Here is a 25,578-nt window from a genome sequence, read left to right as displayed (position 1 = left end):
CGCCAGCCAGTTGCAAGGGGTGTTTCCCAGGGCTCAGTTGTGGGGCTAATCTTGTTTAATATCTTTATCAATTATCTGGATGAGGGGATTGAGCACTCCCTAAGTAAGTTTGCAGACGACACCAAGCTGGGTGGGAGTATTGATCTGCTCGAGGGTAGGAAGGTTCTGCAGAGGGATCTGGACAGGCTGAATCGATGGGCCAAAGCCAATTGTATGGGGTTCAACAAGGCCAAGTGCCAGGTCCTGCACTATGGTCACAACAATCTCATGCAAGGCTACAGCCTTAGGGAAGAGTGGCTGGAAAGCTGCCCAGCAGAAAAAGACCTGGGGGTGCTGGTTGACAGCTGGCCGAACATGAGTCAACAGTGTGCCCAGGTGGCCAAGAAGGCCAACAGCACCCTGGCCTGTATCAGAAATAGTGTGACCAGTAGGACTAGGGAAGTGATCGTGTCCCTGTACTTGGCACTGGTGAGGCTGCACCTCAAACACTGTGTTCAGTTTTGGACCCCTCACTACAAGAAGGACATTGAGATGCTCGAGCATGTCCAGAGAAGGGCAAGAAAGCTGGTGAAGGGTCTGGAGCACAAGTCTTATGAGGAGCGGCTGAGGGAACTGGGGTTGTTTGGTCTGGAGAAAAGGAGGCTCAGGGGAGACCTTATCACCTTCTACAACTACCTGAAAAGAGGCTGTAGCGAGGTCAGTGTTGGTCTCTTCTCCCAGGTATCTAGTGATAGGATGAGAGGAAATGGCCTCAAGTTGCGCCAGGGGAGGTTTAGATTAGATATTAGGAAAAATTTCTTTACTGAAAGAGTGGTCAAACATTGGAACAGGTTGCCCAGGGAAGTGGTGGAGTCACCATGCCTGGAAGTGTTCAAAAAACATGTATATGTAGCACTTCATGACATGGTGGTATTGGGTTGACTGTTGGACTTGATGATCTTAGAGGTCCTTTCCAACCTTAAATGATTCTATGATTAATTTACTCTATTTCCTTCAAATACAATGTCATACATCATTTACCAATTAAAGAAATCCTTTGTTTATTAAGCACAAATTGCAAGTTGCAAAAGATACAAATTTGATTTTCTATTACATAAGACAACTGCAAATAAAAAGCAAACAAAAACACGAATGCAAGACCTTGCATTTTAAGTCTTCTTCCCTTAGCAAGATATTTTTTCTATGAGCCTTAAAACCAAAAGCTGTAAGTGCAGAGACTCGAGTTAGCATGTGCAATTCAGAGGTGGGGTAAAAGTTTCTCAAACTATTTTTTGTAATAGTAGTAGAAGTCACAGTCTAATGCAATAACAGTTTTTGTAGAAAAATGCATTAAATTCACAAAAGGCTCAATATTATCATGCAAAAAAAAGTTAGTTCTGATTTCAGAAACCACCCAACAAATTCACTAGAGGGCAATCCAAAGCCAGCCAACAGCCATACTGATGCAAAGTAGAGACTACATACACATTCATACACAGCTACAGTGTTTGATCTACCCTCACCTCACCCAAAATGCTCCACAGGTGGGTGGGTTTTTTTTAGTTTGGTGTCTTACAAAGAAGATGTGCTCTGAAGCTAAAATAAAACTGCTCTGTGACTTAATCTCACCTAGAAGTCCCCATCACATAACTATACTGACATTCCGAAGGACCGTTGCATGAAAGCTCAAGGTGTACCCATTCACAGTTAATTGTGCCAAGTGCTTGCAACTTTATGTTGTTTACCAAGACATGAAAACATGTGTTTCTACTATACCTGATCTATGTATACTTGATACATAATTAGCACCCAGTTTAGATTAGGACAGGTGTCTCACTCTCTCAAAGAAGAGATGCTGTATCACTGGCCTGTCTCAGTTCCAACATACTACCATATCAGCAAACGCTAAGCACACAGATTGAATAAATTAATTCCATTTTACTTGCCCAGTCAAAATTAAGTCAGACCTCTATACGTAGACATAAACACAATGGCACAGGCTTGCAAGAAGCGAAATTGCCTGCCCAATATCTTGAATCAGCAGAGCTGTATGAGAAGGAGCTTCATACCCATTTTTCAGTAAGGCAGAAAGACACCAAACTTTGGTTTGCTCAACCACTGGTGTTTTGGTGCAGATGGATAGCGATGATCGTGATAATTTAGTGTATTCTGCTAGTCCCTTCATCTCCAGTTCCAAACACATGTAATATAAAGCTAGCATTGAACTATCTAGTTAACTCTTGCATCAAAATGAGTGCATCACATCTTTTAAAGTAAATTTTCATAATGCATATGCCATGCATTGTTCCCTGGACAGCTTAAAAGACTAAAAGAATTTAGGAATGTCACTGCTGCAACGCTTAAATTAAATAAGCAATGTGTTAGTCAAGTCAAACGTTGATTTAAAAAAAAAAAAAAAGATAGCTGTGAAAATATGTTCTGCCTTTCCTCATGTCCTATTGCTTTGGAGAAGCAGTTGACTAAATACCCTATGCAAACTTATCTGATTTCCAGTTTGCTGAAAATGGAGAAATTTTGCTGTTACCTGTAAAGAGAGTTAAAATGTCACAGAGCAGCAAAACACTAATACACTACTCAATAGAGAAGACTATGTAACTAGTTACCAAGTTACCAACACTGGTACACTTCCAAAATGACGAGCTGAAAATATAGTAGGGGGAACCCAGAAAGTATGCTAAACCAGCTATGCTATTATTCTAACATTTAGAAGAATTAAAAGAAAAGCCAGGTAACAGGCACAGGTACCTGAAATTTTATTTTGTTGAATGTACATTGCATAGCATGTAAATAGAAATGTGAAAAAGTATTCTTATAGTTCATTTAAGCTGTAATAGCTCAAAAGATAAAGTTACAACCTGTTTTCTTTCTTCTTTAGAGACTTCAGATACAGGAGAAAAAAAGAATAATTTTACCCAACTCTTTGGCACAGAGATTTTCTAAAAGCATTCTAAAGTTATTCTACAGCAGAGTAAGCACAGTTTCTGCATTTGCGGTTAAAAGCACAACATTCAGTTGAAGTCTCCATGCCTACAAAGCAGATTTCCACCGACACACTTCTTCATAAGCATTTCCCTTACACAGCTCCAAAAGACAGCTTCTTCAGCAAAGATGTATTTTCAACATCTGCTATAAACATTTCCTTCTACACTTTAAGCATCATAATAAAAAACTGCATCAGTGACAAGAACAATACTGAAAGTAGTCATTTTATCACCTCAAATCACTTCAAAGGTGTATTAACATAAAAAAAAGTCTGGGGAAAAATATAACATAACCTTTGGTTCTCCAGAAGTTATTAAAAATCCTGGTTTTAATAACACAGAATTACATCAAAAAAATCAATTTATCAAAACACAAATATTCTAAACCACTTTCAATACATTCGAAAAAGAATAAATACAAGATTTAATCTTGTAGGTATCCTATTACCTCTGTGCAGATGTATTTGCTAGATTGTTCGCTTAAAAGAATGAGAACAGAACTTGGTGCATACTAGAAACTTAAATATGTACATAAATCCAGCCTTTATGGTATAAGTCATGGTATAAAGGTATAGTATAATGGTATAATGCTAAAGAAACATACTAAACACTTACATCAGGATGAATCCTTGGAGGGAGACGTTCTCTTGGAACTCTTTCATAGTCATATCGCCCTTCAGGCCACATTTCATCTCTTCGATATGCCACTAAAGACAATAAAAATCCAATTAGCCAATACCAGATTCGTTATGAATAGACAAAAGGACAGTGAGCATAGAAATCAGGTTCCCAACTCTTCCTGATATAATGTATTATGCCCAAGCCCTGTACATACACTTTTTTTCTTAATTAGCCTTTTTAGAAGTAAGTCTATCTAGTTACAGAAAGTAATTAATGAATTTTAAGCAAAAATATCTCACCGTATGTGCAAGAACAACCGAACAAATGGAAGTTAGTGCTGTATAATCAGTGTAATTACAGAGCTCACAGATACTGTGAACAGCTCTGTTGAAATATATACGTATTGCAGATATCAGCTGTAAATACAAATTCATACACATATACCCTATAGCAATTTTGATATTGCTCTGCTAAAAATAGGGGACTTTTTTAAAAAAAGAGTTCAACTCCTATTTATTAGATTGAAGAATTTCTACTTTTTTATATAATATAATAACTTCGATTGAATTATTTCATAATCTCAACCATCTGAAAAGAGGTTAAAACACAACACATCATTCAGCTAGTACAAAGCTCCACTTTGTATTTGAATACACAAATGAAACGCATTCTTCACACGCAGATTTTTCCTTTTTTAAATTGGGAGCCAGCAGAACACAAAAGCTTCTCCTTCCAGAGAAAGGTGACTTTCAAAGTCAAAATTACTAACTAAACACAGGTGGAAATAACCCATCACCATAAGAGATTCTAGTCACGCTATGTTAGACAACACAAACTTGAGAAGCTGAAACTTTTCTAATGATTATAAAAGTGAGAAACTATGTACTATACATCATTGAAAAGAGATAAGAAATTGTCATAATTACATTTTTCAAAGTTTCCCTTTGCAATGGTAGTTCTAGCTATTAAAAATAATAAGAAAAAGAAACATCAGGATATATTCAGAAGGAGAAATATATAACATCTACTTTCTCAAAATAAAAACACTTAACTGGAAATAGGCTTACAAGGCTATATAAAAAATATTTATTATTACACATGTTAAGAATCAACATGACAAAAGGGTTTATTAACTGTAAACAGAGGTAACACTAAGTCAGATCTATATTTTTGTGAAAAACAATGAACACTCGCATACTTACTTTTCTGTCAGTTTGAGCAGCTCTGCTTCTGAGGATCCATTCAATTACCTACAAAAAAACAGAAACTGAAGTTAGCAAAAAATGCATAGACATTCATAAGGACATTGTTTTTCTTTCAAGTAAACCAGACATTTAAAGCCCAAATCTTTCTGATTCTGTCTGAACTAGTACAGAGTAATTTACTACACTAAATTAAGAAGGAATGTGAACTACTCAGCTGAATTCACAATATCAAAAACTTCCTGTGAACTTGACCTTAAGTACGTTCCATAACCAAGACACAGGACTAGTCTGATGCAGCCACATACTATAAATCAAAAGCTGATGAAACCAACAGAGTGTGGTTGGTCCTGGTTTTGGCAAGGGTAAGGGCTAGAGGGTCTGCTGTCCCTGCCCTCTCCAGCATGCTCCAAGTAACAGTTACTAATTCTGAAACCACTGCTGGTATTGCTGTATTTGTTGGTCAGGCATGTCAATCAGAAGCACCTTCCCGACACTTTCATAGTAACTGCCTCAATTTTTCTTCCTTCTCTACTTCAGGGACTTTTGCTAACGCCTTAAAAATTCATACCAGGGGCTACACGTGCCAACTGTTAACACTGTCCCCACAAGCCTCATTTTCCTTGCATGTTGAAGTACCTGAATACTCCCGTGCTTTACACGTACCAACAGGGACAGAATTAGCTGAGGCAGGACAAAATCATTGCACTGGAACAGCATCGTGTGCTCTTTCTTTCTCAGAACACTTTGCCGCTGGTCTCCCATGCCCAGCCCTTGCTGGGCAACCAGGCTGCCAGCAGGAACTAATTCCAGGGTGGACCATTCCTTCTGTCCATACCAGCTGGTGAGCGCGTGAGCCTCCTGTGGGGGTGCCTGCTCCCACCTCTGCTGGCCCACAGCCTGCCCAACTCTCGCATGCACACAGACTTTGGTACATGACAGCCAGCCTCACGCAGCCTTTAGACCAACAGCAAATATCAGACGCTGGATTCAGATAAGGTTTTCATGTGGGGTTTTTCTGGATTTTGACAAATACAGTCATGTCCACACCCTGCTGCCTGCGGCAGTTACTGAAATTGTTAACTGAACACAATGTTCAAAAAGCAAGACATTTCAGGTACGTGCCACTAGGTGCAAGCTTTCACATCATGATGCTCTCCCAGTCAAGCCACGTCCAACATCCCAACACACACCACAGGCAGCAGGCACCGACGTTCACGTACATGCTGTGTTATATTATCAGGCAGTAAGGTTGATAAATACACTCTTTTTTATTGCTGTTGATGGACCTCACTGAAACTAGCAAGAGTTATCACCAGTATTTTGACAAAACAAAATCACAAGCTGGAAAAAAGGTAAAGATACACTATCACAAAAGCCAACAGATTGGAAACAAATAAAAATACACAAATACATAAGAAAAGAAGTATGGAGGTGGAAGAAAAATCTCTGAAGTGAGAATATTTTGCATTTAGAGGAACAAAACGAAGAAAATTAATCAGAATCAATCATCAAGTACATTGCTCAAAATGCTGGTAAGGAAAAAAAGTAGGAGGAGATCAATTTTATATAGAAGACTAAGCAGACAAATTTTAGCTGGGATAAAGTAAGGATGCATTTGAAAATACCATAAGGAAAAAAAACGTTTAAAGGGAGGAAAACGCATTTCCCAGCATCTTAAGCATGTTTCATCTGTTTCTATAGAAAAAAAGAAAACCTATTTCTTAAATGATGTGACTGTACACAGCTTTAATAACAACCATGATCAGACTAAACTCTTAGGATCAATACGAGAAGATTCCATTAACTAGGATTCAAGAGATCAAACCTCAAGTTTACTATGCTGTATTCAGATTCATCTGTTCTCTCAGTACAAAGTTGTTCTAAAATAAAGATAAAAAAAGTATCTATTGTTGTTTCACACCTAAGACCATTGTCACTCGCATTGACACACATTTTATTTGTAGGGGTAACAGAACACTGCAACAGGCTGCCCAGAGAGGCTGTGGAGTCTCCTTCTCTGGAGATGTTCAAAACCCGCCTGGACGCGTTCTTGTGTGATCTGATCTAGGTGGTCCTGCTCCGGCAGGGGAATTGGACTAGATGATCCTTTGAGGTCCCTTCCAATCCCTAACATTCTGTGATTCTGTGACTATTATATGTTAGCATATACAGCAAAGGTAGTTGTATATTTCTTTAATATCATGATATATAATCACTTCCTATATTAATTTAAACAACCTCTTCCTAATTTTGACCAGAGGTGACTGTTTTCCCTAAAGCCAGGTCTCCATTTTCTCAAATAAAGACACTCCTGTGTATGCAGAAGCCATTCTATTAGCACAGCACAAGCTGCTCCACTGTGGCCAGGTGCCAAGAACGGCTTTGCTCCAATTATCACAGCACTATGTCTTGCTCTATGCTAGTAAAATTGATATAACACAAAAAGGGCTTCTTCATCAAGGAGACTACATGGGTCAGTTAAACTTTAGATTTTTTTGTACAACTGGGTTTTCTTTATCAATCATTAAGTTTTTATTCTTTTTTTGCTTTCTAAATATATGCTAAAAATTAGCAGACACATTTGCAAAAGCACTCCACTATTCTGCAATATTTTGTACATAATTCTAGTCTGTTTACACTTACTGGCAACATCCATTTTTCATCACAGCTAGAAATATCTACTTCTCTAGGATCCGTAATTCTCCAGTGTGTGTTACCAACCTTCTGCAGAATCTACATTTTTGTTTCAAAAACATACAGTTTTCCAACCCAGATGGCTACATCTTGCCATATGTGAACAAAGCATAAAACCAATGCTGTGCTGTAAATGCAGAGGCAGGCAGCTGCAGTATCTCTGATGCTACCAGGATATATCTGGCTTTATACTGCTACTTTGACAAGCAGCACAGACTGACAAATGTGGGCCCGTTCTGTCTCTCCTCCATTTCGAAAGCTCTCAAAAAAAGCTTAGATGTGAGTAGGACCTAGGAAAGATGCTTAGAGAATTGTAACCTATTAGAAATATCATAGCCAACTTTGCAACAATTGCTGCTTTGAGGACATAAAGAGAGATAGAAAATATCACTTTTCTTCCAACAATTAGAATCTGTATTTGATAGTGCTTCAAAGGTAGTCCAGTATCTCTCACCTGAACAGGAAACAAGACAGATAAAACTGAGTTTGGTAAAAAAAAAGTAACTTTCTCCTCCTCCTGCCATACTTGGGACAGGCACAAAACAGTGAATAGCCAGTCTTCTATTGATAAGATGAAAAAGTAGAAGCGTAAGAGCAGAGGGCAAAATCCACCACAACACCACCTAAAATGCTGCGAGGGAGGCATTGAGAAAAAACAGGGGTGCAAAGAGAATCCATCTCTTCCTAATAACAAATACAAGGCTATAAGATTTTGAAAAGCAATTAGAAGAATTACTGCAATAAGTCTAGGCATATTCAACGTAGATATCAAATAACCTGAAAGAAGAGGCTTTCTTTCAATCTTTCCTGATTTGTTCACAATAATTTTGACTTGAGAGAAGAAAAAGACAAAAAAAAGGAAAAAAACGTATTTAAGAAAGCACTGACCACAAAAGCCAAATTAACTCCCACCTCAAAAGAGAAAAAAGCCAGAAATGTGTAAGCTGAATAAAACTATTAACGGTAGCAGCATTCTGATGAAGATTTACAATTCCACTGGTTCAGTTTTCTTACCGCATCATTCTAATACATCACAGGGAGCAACAGAAATGGGGCAATGCGTTGGGGGCTATATCAATACAATGACTGATGTATTAGCACTTATCTTTGCCTGAACATCTGCAGTTAACAACGTCCCATCCTTCATCAGCGTCGATGCTACAAAAGGAATATTCTACCAGGCTGCGATGGAGCTGCTATGCTAGCAGCGTCAATGCCAACAACTGTACGGATCATCGCCTCCACCGTGACTTTCCGTCTTGCAGCACCAACATTTCGACAACAAAGTACATCAGCTCACCATACTGTTGTCAAAACAGGTCAAAACTCCAATGCTTTCAACATTTACACTTGAAAGGACCAACCAACTCTGAATAATTCACCCAGGGAAAATCAATGTTATCAAACCCTGCTCATTGCTTGCACAGATGCTGTGCGTTTCCACATCTTTTTGTGTATTTCTGACAGAGTCTTTTTTGTTCCCTCAAAGTCCCAGACACCAAGACTATCCATGAAAACTCTAATGCATGATAAAAAGCCTACTCAAGGAGTAAGGGTGAGAGCAAAGAAACACGGAGAGCAAACTTAACGCATTTAAACACTTATAAAGACTTCAACTATATTACAGGACATCCTGTTGTTAAGCTAAGCATGAAGATTTATTCATTCTAGTGCTTCCAAGGAAATCAGCTAAATGATACACTCATGTCTTATTTATCCCTCCAGAAATACGAAGACACTGATGCTGCACCATCATACCCACAAGACGCTTCACTGAAAACGCTTACAACGGGATTTACATCACCTCCAAACGTTCATTATTAAAGTTTAAAACAACTCTCAATTGCGTGCAGAAGCAGCAACGTCCTTCTCTTCAAAACAAACCCACCAATTAAACCGAAACCCCAAAACCTGTCACGCACGGCTTTTAAAAAGGATTAAAATAAAAGGTTTACCGAACCCGCCCTCGGGGCTGGCAGAGCGGCAGCCGCCCAGCGGCCAACCTTCCCGCCCTCTCGTCCCGCCCCGCCCCTCCATTCGCCCCGGCCCCCGAGAAACCCGGGGGCGCCGAGGGTCCCGTCCCGCGGCGCGGGCTCCTAGGGGCGCCGAGGGTCCCGTCCCGCGGCGCGGGCTCCCTCCCGGGGGCGCAGGAAGAGGCGCGCCCGCCCCTGCAGCCCCCGCAGGCGCCGTCTCCCGGCACGGCCCTCACGGGCGCTTCGGCGACCGCCCCGAGCACGTGCTCGCCGCGCACCGGCGGCGCGGGGCGGGCCGGGCCGGGCCGGGCGGGAAGGGAAGGCAAGGCAAGGCAAGGCAAGGCAAGGCAAGGCGGGCCCCGTCCCGCGCCCCGCGGCGCCGGCCGCCCCTCCAGGGGGGCGAGCGGCGAACCGCCGCCGCCGGAGCCCGCGGGCCGAAGCTGAGCACCACGCGACGGGCTCCGGCACGATCGAGCGTCGCGTTCGCTTGGCGGAAGAGAGAGGCCAGACAACCGGCTCTGCTGCAGCCCCCGCGGGCACGGACCAGCGCCTGCGCGCTCAGCCGGGGACCGGGACCGGGGCCCGGGCCCGCCGCTCACCCGCCTCCCCCGCTCGCTCCCGCGGCGCGGCAGACAGCTCCCCGGGCGAGCGCAGCACCTCCTCCCGCCGCTTCCGGCGCTCCCCCGACGTCGACGGGAACACCCGCCTTCCTTCCGCCATCGCCGCCGTCTGACTGGCCGGGGGCTGCGCTGGTCGCCGCGCGTCAGCGGAAGAGCGCCGCCGTGCCGGGAGGGAGCCGGGAGCGGCGGCGGCGCGGCAGGGGTGTGTCCTGTCCCGCCGGGGCCTGCGCCTCCTTTGGTATCGCGTCGCGACATGGGCGCCCTAGCGGGCTGAGCCCCGCCGCAACGGGTAGGCCGGGGCGGGACCGGGGGGCGAGGGCCGCGTCCCTCTGAGGGGCACGGTGAGCGGCTACGCGGGCGAGCCCCGGCCCTCCGCCCTCTCCGCAGTTCGGTGGCGGCCGGAGCGAGAGCGGCAGGAGCGCTCGTTCACGGCCGGGGAGGGTGTTCGCCTCGCTTCTGGCTTCCGTGGGTGCAGGGAGCGGCGCCTGCGGCAGTGGGGCAGCCCGGCAAAGCGAAGTGGGCACCTGGTCGGGGCCGCGCTGTGGCGGAAAAACCGCGGGGTGATGTTACCCACCGCGAAAGGCTCTAAGGCAGCGTGTGAGTTTGCGAGGAGTCGGTAGTTCTCTGGCCTTAACGTTGGTTTGCGCGTACTGAGCTCTGAAATGGGATGGCTTGTCTCGGCTGGGGATTTTAGGTGGAAGGGGCGACCCTAAGTGAGTTGTCTGGATCTGCCCCTCCTGGGTGAAGTTCTGGGTGAGGCTAGATTTTATTGAACCAAACAACTCTTCTCGCATCTTGACTATGCTGGGAATGCGTTTAAAAATAAGCTGTTGTTAAAGCTCTTAATTAGTTCCTGCTGGCAGCCTGGTTGCCCAGTGTTATTTTCCCAAAGTTTTTTATAGTTAGATTAGTGCATGAGAGTAGTTTGATTCAGACCGTGGATACTTTTTATGTACATCTTTGTCTTGGGTGAATTGAAACTCTTTCTTCTGATAGTGCCAACTTTATTTACCTAATTCTGATCCTATTTAATATTTGCCTTGTAATATTTAAGTGATTACATAGAGATAAAACAGATTCTTTTCTGATAGTTTATTATATGCTTCTTGTGAAAGAGAGAAGTGTAGCAAGTGGTTAATACCCTTGTATGGGACCAAGGAGAATGTGGGATCAGTTTCCTCCTTTACCACAGGCTTTTGGTTATAAGTTTGAGCCAAGCGCCTGCCACAACTAATCATAGAATCATAGAGTGGTTTGGATTGGAAGGGACCTCAAAGATCATCTAGTTCCAACCCCCCTGCCATGGGCAGGGAAACCTTCCACTACACCAGGTTGCCCAAAGCCTCATCCAACCTGGCCTTGAACACCTCCAGGGATGGGGCATCCACAACTTCTCTGGGCAACCTGTTCCAGTGCCTCACTACCCTCAGAGTGAAATTTTTTTTTTTCTTATATCCAATCTAAATCTCCCCTCTTTCAGTTTAAAGCCATTGCCCCTTGTCCTATCACTACATGCCCTTGTAAAAAGTCCCTCTTCAACTTTCCTGTAGGCCCCCTTTAAGTACTGGAAAGCTTCTATAAGATCTCCCTGGAGCCTTCTCTTCTCCAGGCTGAACAGCCCCAACTGTCTCAGTCTGTCTTCGTAGGAGAGGTGCTCCAGCCTTCAGATCATCTTTGTGGCCCTCCTCTGGACTCGCTTCAGCAGCTCCATGTCCTTCTTCTGTTGGGGACTCAGAGCTGAACGCAGTATTCCAGGCGGGGTCTCATGAGAGCAGAGCAGAGGGGCAGAATCACCTCCCTCGACCTGCTGGCCACACTTCCTTTGATGCAGCCCAGGATATGGTTGGCTTTCTGGGCTGCAAGCGCACATTGCTGGCTCATGTTGAGCTTCTCATCCACCAGCACTCCCAAGTCCTTTTCCTCAGGGCTGCTCTCCATCCATTCTCCACCCAGCCTGTATTTATGCTTGATATTGCCCCGACCCATGTGCAGCACCTTGCACTTGGCCTTGTTTAGGTTGCACTTGCCTTCATTAGGTTCTCACAGGCCCAATGGTGTGTTGATTTGAGTCTAAACTCTGTTGATGCTGTTAAATCAGAAATAAAATATGGTGTTTTGAGGATCAAGATAGAAGAACTCAAATTAGTTGGCTTGGACAAGCTTATCTCAAGTAACTTACCCACAAATCTTTTTTACATACCGAACTGATTAAGTCACAAAGCTGACCTTGCTGCTGTGCACTTAAAAACAAACAAAAAAGTTTGTGCTTAAGTTGAATTTTTCACATTGAGGATGGTGAGGCACTGGAACAGGTTGCCCAGAGAAGTTGTGGATGCCCCATCCCTGGAAGTGTTCAAGGCCAGGCTGGATGAGGCTTTGAGCAACCTGATCTAGTGGCAGGTGTCCCTGCTCAGCGCAGCGGGGTTGGAACTAGACGATCTTTAAGGTCCCTTTCAACCCAAACCATTCTGTGGTTCTATATTGAATTCAAGCAAAACATACTCATCTACCCAGTATATTTTGCAGGAGATTTACTCATTACCAACAGATGGCTCTTGTTGAAGAATGGCTTCTTTTAGTTTGAGTTCTTGGAAAAAACAAAAAAGATTGAATTCAAGAAGTCATAGTAGTGAGAAACAACCCCATCCTGAAAGTTAATATATGAAAATGATAAATGAAGAAAGCACTAATATTACAGAGAGGCTATTACATTAATAGGACTTGTGCTCAACCCCACAGAGATAATGCACGGGCTTCCAGCTGATGCTTTGAAGTTAAGTAACCACGTAACACCTTGAAGATCAGGGAAGCCTCATAAAAGCATTCAGCATAAACCAGAAATGTTTTGATTTGTTGGGAAGATCCAGCAGGATATAGAAGCCAGGTTGTACCTGACTCTTAGGTGAGTCCCCTGCAGCAAGTAGAAAGCTCAGATGTTGTTTTTTTTGGGGGAAGGGGGTATTTGGGCATTTTTTTGTCAGCTTGTGAAATGAAAACCTATAGAGCAGGGAGACTGGTGATAAGGAGAAATAATGTGATGAAAATATTAAACTTCTCTTGGATAATTCTATGATGTTAGAAAGTTCCTGAAGTAAAAGGACTCTGAGCCTTGTAATGATGAGCATCCAGATGAGATGTGTCTTATCTAGAGAGTTAGCTTAAAGCTGGCATTGCCTTTTTTTACCCTCACCTCCCAGCTGGAAAAGTCAGGCCAATAAATGTGAAGCTAGTGTGGCAAGGACTGACATACTGATTATAGCAGAGCTGAAGCTGACACATGTGATGTGGTGTTAAGGTTTAAGGGAGCGGGAAGAATTGTGCCGGTAGTTGGATCTATAACGGCATTTATACTACTGTATTCACAACAGATAACCAGAAATCTGCGGTTTAACATGCTCAAGCTTTTTGAGAGGTTGCTTTTGGTAGAATATTATTTTTGAATGTTTTGCAGAAGACTTAGTAAGGATGACCAGGCTTTTAAGTAGATAAATGAATGGCCCACATGTTGCCATTGTGCAAACCTGTCAGTGCACCGCTGGCTTAAATAAGGTATTTATAAACCATCCCAATAATCCCTTAGTATTTACAAGAGGAAGTCCTCCTGCAGGTCTGGGTAAATATTCTTTCCTGGAGTGGTAGATTTGAACCTTTGCCATCTTGAACGTGAGCATAGCGACAGCCTTACAGTTACTGTACTTCCTCTTTATTAAAATTGTGCCTGTCTGGTGGGTGAAACATTACAAGCAGGAAATCCTGGCATGATAGTCCTAAACAATACAAGTTGCTAAGAATATTTGGGCAGTTGGAGCAGCAAGACTGTTTCACTTGAATTTATGCAGGGGACTAGAAACAAAGCTCAACCTCAGCTGTCTGGCAGCCAGCGCTCCAGCATGCAGCTCTTTCAGCTTGCTTCTGGAAAAAGTAGTGTGCAGCTGAAAATGGCAGTTCTATAGCTTGCAGTCATTAATAATTTCCTATCAACCAAGCTATTAGGCCTGTAGTAATCTTCACATGACATATCATAGAATCATAGAATCATAGAATCGTTAGGGCTGGAAGGGACCTTCAAAGGTCATCTAGTCCAGCCCCCCTGCAAGGAACAGGGATATCTCCAACTAGATCAGGTTGCTCAGGGCCTCATCCAACCGGGCCTTGAACGTCTCCAGGGATGGAGCATCCACCACCTCTCTGGGCAACCTGTTCCAGTGTTCTACAACTCTCATGGTAAAAAATTTTTTCCTAATATCCAACCTGAATCTACCTCCCTCTATTTTAAAACCATTACCCCTTGTCCTATCACAACTGGCCCTCCTGAACAGCCTCTCCCCATCTTTCTTGTAGGCCCCCTTGAGGTACTGGAAGACCGCTATAAGGTCACCCCGGAGCCTCCTCTTCTCCAGGCTGAAGAGCCCCAACTCTTTCAGCCTGTCCTCATAGGAAAGGTGCTCCAGCCCTCTTATCATCTTCGTGGCCCTCCTCTGGACCCTCTCCAACTGGTCCATGTCCTTCTTATGTTGGGGACTCCAGAACTGGACGCAATACTCCAAGTGAGGTCTCACGAGGGCAGAGTAGAGGGGGAGAATCACCTTCTCTTTGGAGATTTGCACTGCAGTGTTGAGGAATACGCGAGCCGACTGCTCTCCAGTCATGCCATTCTCACTGGCGGTAGTTCGTTAATATGGGACGCGCTCAGTCTCCTGTTACAGGGTGCTTTAGCTTCTCTTGTCTTTTAGCAGAGTTAATTTGCTATCTACAGCCACGTGAGGTTCACCTCTGCTGTTTTCTCCTCCACTGTTGCAATATATTAGCATTGGCAACATACCACAATGCAGCACTAAGGTAGCTCTTACCAGATCCTTTGTATCCGCTGTACATCTGGAGAACTGCACTTCAGGCCATCTATTCACGTGGCGTGTTGCCAAGTCAGTCTGGTTAGGCTTGTCAAGGATATTGATGCCAAGCAGCAAGGAATTTGGGATAATGAATCCATTCTGCATAACACCAGATGCAATGTGTGGCCTTTATTGCAAATTTATTCTGTTTTCATTTGCTTAACCTTTATGTTGTCATTTCTACTTATGCCAAAAACCAGCCTCGGAACATGGAAAAACTCAAAATTCAATCGTTTGGAAACTGCCACTCAAATGAATTGTGATACAGAAAGCATGTCAGGAGAGAGAAGCAAAACACTTGGATAATCAGTGTCTACTGGGAGTATCAGGTCTTCAGATGACTGAATCATGAAATGCCAGAAAATGACCACAGCCAGATTAGAGTGTGATATTAGTTTCTTTGTTGGTACTTGGCCAGGCAGTCTGCTCAGACTCACTACTTGACAAGTCCCCTAAGAAACTGTGTACTAGGACGGACCATGATTTTTAATACTTCAGTCTCTTTTATTCCTTCATCAGCTTTTGTCTGCGTTTTTTTAGTCAGTTGGTCTTGCTGAAGAAATGGCTTGATCCTCAGTTAGGAATCAACTAGAGGTGCCAAGAAGGAGGAACGAATAAGGCTGCAGGAAACTGGATAAGTAGGTAGCGATTGAACTGTGTAGGAAATGTTTTTGGTGTACATTTGTTGTGCCCTCTCGTAAGGGTTGTACTTTTGTCTCGTCTTAAATCTTACTCTCTGAGCTCTTGGACCAAACAATGGCTAAAGAATGGATCAGAGGGAAGAAGTGTTTTGTGCAGACTTTAGCACTGCTTAAAATTTTGGGAAACATCCAAACATGAGGGAAACCATAGGCTGCTCTTTCTCAAGTTATTTTAGTTACTCTTCACCTAGTATTAGATGATATGTATGCAGTTGTAACAAGGTTTTTGCATTGGTTCATTGTTTCTAGGCAATGACCTTAAAAGAGGTTGGAAATGAAAATGGCTTTGAGGTTTCCCTGGTTCCTGCCAGTACAGAGGTGCTTAATCAGGAGGAGGAGGAGGGAGTGTGCCTCTCGGGGAGATGCTGTCTATGGTCAGCTCTGGACACTTGCAGTTCCAGAGCAGTGTAGAAACCTAAGCAATAGATCAAAGAGAAAATACTTGCTGCTTTAGCAGCTGAGCACTGCATTGGCTTTAAAATGTACCTTCCACACCCACCCACCCCCTTCCCCCAATAATTAGGACTCTGCTTTAGGGAAGCTTTTCTCTTGCTCCCAACAGAAAGTGGTTTATTCTGTGTTGAATGGAGCTGAACTGAAACTTGTATAAAGAATCAGAACATGCAGCTACTTAAGCAAAGGTCACTAATTTCATGCATTGGCCAGGATGTTTAATAAATGGACCTCTCTTCTTTCTGGACCTGAACCTTCCTTTACTGCACGAATCAGCAGGTTTTTCATAACATTACAAACTGACTCGCATGCAGCGAAAACGTGCTTTAGATCCAGAGGAGGGGAAGGAATGTGTCTTCTGTAGCACGTGAAGGCGTACACTAATTTAATGTAAAGTGATGAAGGGAAATGAAAGCTGTGCTTTCCTGCAGCTTTATCATGACCGTCCAGGCTAGGCTTGAAGAACAACTTTTAAAAAGTCTTGCAGCTGTTTTATAATTGCTTGCTCTGTTGAATACAATTTAACTCCTCTCTCTCTCTCTCTCCCTCTCTCTCTCCTTTCAGCAGGAAAATGAGTGGTGGGTTGGCACCAAGCAAAAGCACTGTGTATGTGTCCAATTTACCCTTTGCTTTGACAAACAACGATCTATACAGGGTAGGTTTTTAAGAGCTGCATCATGCAGATTAAACTCATTGACAATGATTTTGAGTGTAAATACAATACTGATATGTATATGTCTCTTATTTAGAAAAACTTGATAAATTTTTTTGCTAACAAGATGCAATTGTCTATTGTTAAACCTTTTTATTTTGTTTCATGTTTCAGATATTTTCAAAGTATGGGAAAGTTGTCAAGTAAGTGACCTGATATGGCCTGTTATTTTTGTAGCTTTCACTTTAAATATTTAATGTCTTTGCTTCACTTGAAAGTCTTGTGCTTTTTATAATTGAAGTATGAATGTGGCACTGTATTGAAATCCTGTTCATTGTTAATAAAATATGAATTTAATTAACATCTGGAAGTTCTTGCAGTTGCAAGCATAATGTAAGAATATTTGTGTTGGAGATGGGTTTTGCTAACCGCTTTTTAAGAGTGAGTAGAATGTCGTTATATACCAATGATCTTTCCTCTGAAACAGTTGAAACAATATCCTTCTAGTAAGTGTTATTCCCTGAACACACTGTGTACCCCATCTGGGACACAAGTGGGTAAGTGTAAAAGTGGGAACTTCTACTTAAGTGAACTAGATGTCACACTTCCCACAAACAGTTCTGACAACTGCAATGTACAGTTCCTGTATTTGTGGTTCTAGAGGGCCTTGTTATTTTGACTGCTTGGTATTACATTTAAGATTAGATGTAAGACTGCATAGTAATGGCTTTTAGTATTTGGGGTATTCACGAACTGTACTTGTGAGTACCTGCCTCTGTGTTCAAAAGATAGAAATAAAGGCCACAGTAAGGAATTTGCTGGCTTGTTTTGTTTCTTTATTTTTCAACTGATCAGAATAACGAGATTCAAGACTTCAGTTTTTAACCCTACATCAGTAAATATAACTAACTTCTAGTACCTGCTGTAATAATCTGTGAGATACAGAGCTAAATTCAAAGTTTTTGAAATCTCAGGAGTGTTTTTCAGGTGACAAATAGCAAAAAAAGCCAAACTACAACTTTAGAAAAACATGGTTTTTAAATTGACTGAGAGGAAAACTGTTATGTAGGGCTCTGGCAGACATACAGTGACCAATACAACTAGGCAGCTATAGTCTTTATTGTTTCCAGGATGAGGTGTATGACCTGGTTTAGTTGATTGCAAAACTATCAATTTAGAAAAATCCTGAGCAAAGGTTGTGATAACACTGGTGTTTAATATCCATTGAGAGGCCTGTTCTCCATAGATTTGACACTTCTGACCTCCCTGCTATCAGTTGGTAATGTACCTATACTCTGTGTGTTTGGGGCTACAGGTCTCATACCGTCTTGTCTTTTGAACTTATTCAGTAGGAGGATGAGAATAGTATGAAGTATTGGGTGAATGATGCATTGCTTATTTTAAAGGAACATAGCAACATTCTCTCTCTTTTTTTTTCCTCTATTAATAGTTCCTACCATTTTATTTGCTTGGTTTTTTGGCCGTCATAGACAACAGAAATAGTGTTTTCAGCTGCCTATGCAAAAGAAAACCTGTGCTGCATCCTGTGTGAAAGCAGCTAATTCAGAACTTGCAGTTTTATCTTCACAGTTACTGTTTTCCCCCACTCTTATATTGTTTTGCAAAAAATTCACTTACTGATACCTAATTTTTCCTAACATTTTGTCTAGTCACTGCCAGAAGTTAAACCAAATGCAAAACAAAAATCATGGTAGTATTTTACTCATAGCATTCTGTAACTCTTTGTATCTAGCAAAATTTGTTTCTTGTTCACCCCTTTGCAAGCTGACCTGACTATAAACAGTGCAGATACTGTGGGATTCTACTGGTATTCCCATTTCGCTGTGAAACTGAGGCTAACAAGGACCAGTTTTCTTTTTTGTAACTAGTTATTAGTTCCAAATAAAAATATTTTTACATATTAGTTTAGTTTCTGTAGAGTCTTTGTTTGGGGACTTGAAAACATTTTGCAGAAAGTTTTGCAGTGTCGTCTAGGTCAGCTTTAAGTTAACTAAATAAGCTTTAATAGACCTTTTTTTTGAAATGTGTCCTGACTCAGCAAAGTCATGCTTGCTTTTCTTCCATACTGCATTTCTCACCCCAATATATCTTGACTGTTATGATTTCAGCTCAGTTTGTTCTGGAAGAAATCAGACTTTTTAGGGCTTTGAGAAGTTGCTGACTTTTTGAGGATTTGTCACACTTGTTTCTTTCTATGCTTCTGTTATTAACTGATGTATTCGGTATCCCAATTGGAAGCCTGACAGTCGTATTAGGGTTCTGTCAGAACTCTTCCAAGAGTAGCTTGGCAAAAGAATTCATTAAATTGTTCTAAAGCCAGTTGAATTGACACTTCAACTCAATGCATTTCATTGGAAACATGCTTATCCAAGAGGCTTCAGTAGAAAAACTGTTCTAAGCTCTATCTTTCTAGGCATGTATTTGGGGAAAAAATTGAGCTTTCTTTACTGGACTTTTGTTTTATACACTTTTTAGTCTGTAGGTCATCTGTTACTCATACAGGTTCTCTGGTAGGTCCTCTGCATTGAAGCAGGGTTTGTTTGGGTTTAGGGTTTTTTTTGAAAAAGGTCCTATTACTTACAATTTTGGCTTGCCTTATGGCTGAACCTTGTTCTGTCCGTGGTGGACACAGGGAGGAGTTTGTTCTCTACTTTTTAACATGTACTTTTATTTTTATGTGCAAGCAGACTGGCATCCTATTTCCTACCGTTTGATTTTGTGGGTTTTTTTTAGGGCTAAATACAATTGATGTTAAGATTGACAGAATTGAGGTTGCGTGTGGGTGTCATCCCTCCCTCCTCTTCACCTCTTGTCGTTCTTTTTCTTTGTCTGTTGTGTTTACTAGGTCTAAATCTGTCTTGAATTTCTCAATGTGCTACTGGAGCTGTTGATTCCAACGTTAGACTGAAGATTTAATTTGTATGTCATGTAAAATAACACACGCATACGTGACCTGCTTGGATTCCAGTTGGAGATATTTGTTGAACAGTACTGCTTATACTTATCATTTCCTATCATGAACCTGTTTAGCTGGTTAGGCCTACCGAAACATAGAATTCTCAGTTCGAATGCATTTCAGTACACTGTGTTTTCAGCAATGGTAGCAATGGTCAAGATTACTCCAGAATTTTAATTTCATCTCCAATATGTATTGGTCCCTCCAGTTAGGTTTTCTGCGAATCTAGAGAGTATGTTCTCTGTTCTTCAAGTCATCCAAGGGATTAAAGATACCAGACCCAGAAAGACCTCCCATACTTCCTAAAATCATCTCTACTTTACCTGTAAGCATGTGGCCTGGTTAGCTGTTCCTTTGAATTTCTGTTTAGTGAGCTTTTCTATTGTTAAACATATTTTATTTCCTTTTTGCTGTATAACAAAGCTAAGATCCCATTGAGATCTTTAAGGAAAAAATCTCTCTGAAATTATTTTAGTATATCAATAATGTGGTTATATGTTTTCAGAGTTACTATTATGAAAGACAAAGACACCAGGAAGAGCAAAGGCGTTGCCTTCATTTTGTTTTTGGATAAAGAATCGGCACAAAACTGTTCTCGGGCCCTTAATAACAAGCAGGTAAATTGTGGAAAGTTGTTATAGTAGGAAGGTTGGGTTTACAGCGCCAAAATACTTACCTTTTTTTCTGATTTACCGTAGTTGTTTGGAAGAGTAATAAAAGCAAGTATTGCCATTGATAATGGAAGAGCAGCAGAATTTATTCGCAGGCGTAACTACTTTGATAAGTCTAAGTGTTACGAATGTGGGGTGAGTAAAACAAAAAACGAACTACTATATTCCAGCTTTTTTCTCCAGTTTGGCCATTGCTAATGCTGCCCATGGTGTTAAAATAATTTGTTCTGTTGATGCTATCAACTTGCACAGCAGTTGTACCATTTTCAAGAATTATAATAGCTCTTTTGTCTTTTATTTGGGATTTTGGGAGTGGGGGAAAACATGCGCTTATAATAGCTGCTTAACATGCTGATGAGCAGAGATGAGTATCAGTATAAAGCTGTATGCGAAGGAAAAACTCCAAATCTTTGCTTCAAAATACCTGCTTTTGCTGTATGTTTGGAAGTTCATGATATAGTTGGTGGCAAAATAAATATTGGAAACAACTGGTTTTACACAGAATAAGTGTGTTTTAAATTTTAGGCAATTCTTCACTTTTCCTTAATGTAATAACATAGGAGATTGAGATTCAAGTAGTATTTAACATCAAATACAAACCTGATTTATATTCAAAACACACTTGAGAGAACAAATGTTGACTCACTCCTATTTATTAAACTGTTAATACTGAGGTTTATGTCTTGTCTTGAACATAAACTGTGCTGTAGTGTACTCAGCGATTGCAACAGCCAAAGAAAATCTGCTTTGCTCATAGCTTGTTCTCAATTTACAGTTAAACATACATATCACCACCAAGCTCTTCGTTTCCATGGCAAGCTTATAGAGAAGAGTTTGTCTTCTGTGAGCTAATTCAGCATTCCATTTATCGTACTAATTGCTTCCATTTTTTCCCCTGTGAACTGTCTTACATTAACTTTCCTCATGATATGTTTCAACATATAGTTGTTTGTAATGGTTTCTGTTAAGCAATATTTCTTTTTCTCCAAGGAAGCAGGACATTTAAGTTATGCTTGTCCTAAAAATATGCTAGGAGAGCGGGAGCCACCCAAAAAAAAAGAAAAGAAGAAGAGAAAGAAAATAGTTGAGCCAGAAGAAATGTATGTATATTATTCACATGTTAATCTTTTAGGCAGCTTTTTTCTACTGAATGCTTAAAATAAAGATCTATGTATTTTTCTCTCTCTGCACAATGAAGTGAGGAGGAAGAAGAAAGCGAAGAGGAAGGAGAAGACCCTGCTCTAGATAGCCTCAGCCAAGCCATAGCTTTTCAGGTACAAAATTGAAGCATTGTGTATTTATTATTTTTTAATTATTTAAATGCAACTCTACTTCCTTTTTTTAGCTCCTTCTCAAAAGCTCTGAGATACATCTGTAAGTCTGTCCGCTCTGTAGCACTCGGGGCACTCTTGCCTGACGGTAGTTGCTGACTGTAGTTGGTTTCTTCATATTGCAGGCATGTTCAGTCATCTGTCTTTTTTTTTTTTTTATTAAATCATGTCACTGTTGCTATGTTTGTGTATTGCAATTTTTTATTTCCTTCAAACTCCTTTGCTGCTTAGTTTCCTGTCATCTCTGCTGTGATGCTCTGTTAGGTTTCTGGTCCATAAATCCCTCTTTTCTCTATTAACTGAGCAGCCAGAAAAAGTCATGTATAAAGGACCAGGTACATCCTCTGCCCTCACTCACTAGAATATCCTTGAACATCATCTATTTCTGGAGCACTTCCTTTGCCTAATACAGTCCATCATGGTCTCTAATAGACCTGTTCTCTCAAAACATGTTCAATGCATTTATTTTTATGTAGATAGTAATACAGCTGTCAGGCTACCTATCATCTTTAATGTTTGTGCTTCACTACACTTCACTTGACTCTCTAATCCTCAGCTATCCTTTGTGTGCCCCCATCCCCCTCAAAAAAAGACTCAAGAGTTTTTAAGATAATTGTGTCTGGAATATGACTGTAATGAGTGCAAAACTTTTACATGATATAGTCGAAAAAAAATGATGCAAATATGCACAATTATCCCCAGCCCCAGAAAACTCGACGATTGGAAGCAAAACCTATAAACGTATACAAGCCAGGAAACATTCACATTTCTTTCACCATCCAAAAATTTCAACTGGGATAGCATATTTCCCAGTAAAAATGGGAAGCATCTATTTAAACCTTTAGTTGAATAACCCTTACATCCCTGGAGACATTCCTTCTCTGAATGAATTACTGCAGAAGACAACAGATAGAGGATTTGTTAGTGGAGCAAAGCTGATTCAATAATGTCAATTTAAAACATGATGCATTCTTTACTTCAGATCTCAGATGCTTTCTCATTCTATAAGTTTGCCGTGTGCAAAGTTCCTCTCTTTGAAAATAGAGGACCACGCCACGCAGTCCGCATTGGTGCGGGAAGACTCACTGTTTGCATGTGAGAACTGCTTTCAGAAATGTTTTCTAGTGCATTCATCGCACAGTTTGTCTGGAAATGGAGATAAACCCTTTGAATTCTTTGAAGTATTAAATAATTCAATGTGTATTAGTAATTAGCATTATTATTTGTAATGCATCGTAATATTTCTTAATCCTAGCTGATACTTTTTCTTCTTTCATTGTAGCAAGCCAAAATTGAGGAAGAACAACAAAGATGGACGCAGACTGCAGGGGAATCTTCAATTTCAGATGATTCAAAACGTCCACGGATTAAGAAAAGTGCTTATTTCAGTGATGAGGAAGAACTTAGCGACTGAAATAAAACTGTTTTATATGCATATATCGTATATATAGTGTACATTTTGTAAAGTGCTACAAAGTTGTCTGTAATACAGGTTTATCTTGGTGTTGAAGACACTTACTGAAAATTATGTTGTAGTTCTACCCTGCCCGTCGAACCTCCTATCTTTTGATATCTCTTGCTCAAAACTTCACCCTTCAAGGCAGCTCCTTAAGAAAACCGTGTGTTTCTACACTTAAATCCAGAAAAACATCTGGCAGAATGCTGCTTGCAGTTAGTGTCTGGGCCTAAACCCTGGGAGTGAAATCTTTCATAAGAGAATTTCCCAAGATTTTTTTCCTAAGAGGAGTTCCTCTTAAGATCACTGTTAGCACCAATGACACTTTCTGTATTGGTCTGTTTATTTGCTGTTTGAAAGCAGTGCTTTAACAGTACTTTGGTAACATATGAATCTTGCACTAGTTCCTCTGCAGGGGGTTGAATTTCAGCCTTAAGCGTTGTACTAGTCTTTTAACTCTTTGTGCAGTAATATAATAAATTTGTAAGTCACATAAACTTGGTCTGTGAAATCATTTTAGATGAAACAATACATTGGTCTGTTTTCCAAAAGTATATTGAGATACATGTCTTCTGTCTTATGCAGTTTTAGTAACTTGCTGTACGTTTTATAGCATTATATAGCCTATATACAATATAGGCTTCCGAGGAGTTGCAAGTTAAAAGTTATGTGGTGATTACTTCAGTCTTGGAATATTCATACTTTTTTTGTTTTTTTAAAGAGTGATAATTCTGTTGCCCTTGCATTAAAATTGAGAACGGCCATATGTTTTAAAAATGGGAATGTGCATATGTTTTAATATGCTCTAATCTGATATTGAAAGTCTCTCGCTGTGATAGGGGCATGTACTGCGCTGTTTCTCCTAACTGCAGTTTGAGTGCCTAACATGGTAATTATGGTGATGAACAGATTTTTTAAATATACTTGTGTCTAGTATGGATCACAGTCCTATCTTCTCAGACATCTGAACCAGCTGGCAAAATCCAGAGGACACAGAGTTTCTTTCCTATGTGCTTGAAAATCAGCTTTTCTGTATACTTGGAACGGTCATGGTCTCTAAGCAAAGTGTGTTGGCACATATTTTGCACCTAAAGCTGTTCAGATCTTTTAAATAGAGTCTTCATCCTTAAATCTCTGTAGGGTTCTAGTCATGTTCTCCTTAAAAGCCTTATAGACACACTAGGAGAACAGTACAGAGCCCTGCAGCAGTGATTACTCCCAAAACCACAGACATATGGTGATAGTGGTAACCCTTTTATATAGACCACTTTGTGTAGTCAAACTTTTCATTTTTAGGAGACGCAATATAAAATACATTCACACTTGGAAGAGGAGATCAGCTGGCCCCTGTTTCTATTTTCAGTTCTTCCTGTTGCTCATCAGAACTTGGTTTTCTTCTAAATATAGAAAATGTAAATCCAAATATACTGCATATATATGCATATTCTTAATTAATACCAATTTACAGTCAAATATATAACTGGGTGCAAGGACAACACACTATCTCTCTGAGCTAGTATAAAGCAGTCACATTCAGAAGGTCATTCTGAGGTTTTGTGTTGCTGCTTTCACAATAATTCAGAAACAAGAATAAGGTAATAACGTGAAAAATTTTCCTGTACAAACTATTTAAAACGCAGACTAGGAAGAAATATTGGGCTTTATACATAGGAAGGTCTTGGATTCAGTAATCCGAAGAATGTTTTTTAGACTTACTTTGTGACTTTCTGCTGAAAGCACTGTATGTTCAGGCCGGTTAAATCTGAAGCTTCCTTTACTGAATAGCCAAGTACTGAAGTGCCAGGTGTAACTTAGTGTTAATAAATGCAAATCATTGTATATCATGTATGTAGTAATGAAGACTGAGGAGTTCTGAACTCTTCTAAGGAAGAAAATCTTGCTGCCACCATGTTTCTCTGCAAATGCTAGGTAAGGCTCAATGGCAGTAAAACAAACAAACAAACAAGAAATAGTGAATGAACAAAAAAAAAATATGATGCCACTACTTAAAATCAGTGTTTGTCATCTTCTCCAATACCATGTCCAATACCGTTTTTTAAAAAAAGATAGAAAACTAAAATGCAACAGAGGACCAGTTTGGCCCTGACCATAACTTTGGTTTGGGAGTGTTTGATAGGTTGTAAGAATTAAAATTTCAATTAAGTAATCAGGTAGTGAGTTTCAAACTTTTATTTCATTATACTGTGTAATCTAGTAGTGGAACTCGGTGCTATAAGACTTTTTTTAGGGTCATAGGGTCAAAAGTATTAGACTTATATGTGGAATGTGATAGTTATGTTATATATAAAAAACGTTAGCTTAAATACAGTCTTCACTCAGAAATAGCCTAA

The 25,578-nt window shown here is 40.8% G+C and overlaps 2 protein-coding genes across 5 annotated transcripts in view; one reads left to right on the top strand and one right to left on the bottom strand.

The window, feature by feature from the left end:
* The window catches only part of PPHLN1 (periphilin 1), a 71,965-nt gene extending 61,848 nt beyond the window's left edge, over nucleotides 1-10,117 (bottom strand). For both annotated transcript variants that reach the window (XM_086610719.1, XM_086610720.1), the window contains exons 1-3: nucleotides 10,074-10,117; nucleotides 4,805-4,852; nucleotides 3,597-3,688 (exon numbers count right to left, since the gene is read on the bottom strand). In XM_086610719.1, coding sequence (XP_086466845.1) covers nucleotides 3,597-3,688; nucleotide 4,805 — 93 coding nt within the window. In that variant the 5' untranslated portion in view covers nucleotides 4,806-4,852; nucleotides 10,074-10,117. The remainder of the gene's footprint in view (nucleotides 1-3,596; nucleotides 3,689-4,804; nucleotides 4,853-10,073) is intronic.
* Nucleotides 10,118-10,297: 180 nt separating this feature from the next.
* Nucleotides 10,298-23,912, top strand: ZCRB1 (zinc finger CCHC-type and RNA binding motif containing 1). Of its 3 annotated transcripts, none has more exons than XM_086610794.1 (8): nucleotides 10,298-10,383; nucleotides 16,708-16,795; nucleotides 16,967-16,995; nucleotides 20,275-20,386; nucleotides 20,468-20,575; nucleotides 21,431-21,540; nucleotides 21,639-21,714; nucleotides 23,054-23,912. In XM_086610794.1, exons 2-8 carry the CDS (start codon nucleotides 16,712-16,714, stop codon nucleotides 23,183-23,185), a joined length of 651 nt encoding a protein of 216 aa, XP_086466920.1. In that variant the 5' UTR covers nucleotides 10,298-10,383; nucleotides 16,708-16,711; the 3' UTR covers nucleotides 23,186-23,912. The 3 variants fall into 3 exon arrangements, with proteins under 3 accessions (XP_086466920.1, XP_086466919.1, XP_086466921.1); XM_086610793.1 differs by having other exon boundaries at nucleotides 16,705-16,795; XM_086610795.1 differs by lacking the exons at nucleotides 10,298-10,383; nucleotides 16,967-16,995 and having other exon boundaries at nucleotides 16,765-16,795.
* Nucleotides 23,913-25,578: the final 1,666 nt, after the last annotated feature.

Source organism: Tauraco erythrolophus, chromosome 4, assembly GCF_009769465.1.
Source record: "Tauraco erythrolophus isolate bTauEry1 chromosome 4, bTauEry1.pri, whole genome shotgun sequence".
NCBI classification, from domain to species: domain Eukaryota; kingdom Metazoa; phylum Chordata; class Aves; order Musophagiformes; family Musophagidae; genus Tauraco; species Tauraco erythrolophus.
The sequence above is the reverse complement of the archived record's forward strand: the minus strand, read 5'-3'. Positions and strand labels throughout refer to the sequence as shown.

Excerpts from the sequence above, each read along its gene's own strand:
- ZCRB1 (XM_086610794.1), top strand. The coding sequence starts at position 16,712 with ATGAGTGGTGGGTTGGCACCAAGCAAAAGCACTGTGTATGTGTCCAAT. Across the intron at positions 16,796-16,966 it reads CAAACAACGATCTATACAGG|ATATTTTCAAAGTATGGGAA; the intron begins GTAGGTTTTTAA and ends TTCATGTTTCAG. Across the intron at positions 20,576-21,430 it reads CTAAGTGTTACGAATGTGGG|GAAGCAGGACATTTAAGTTA; the intron begins GTGAGTAAAACA and ends TTTTTCTCCAAG.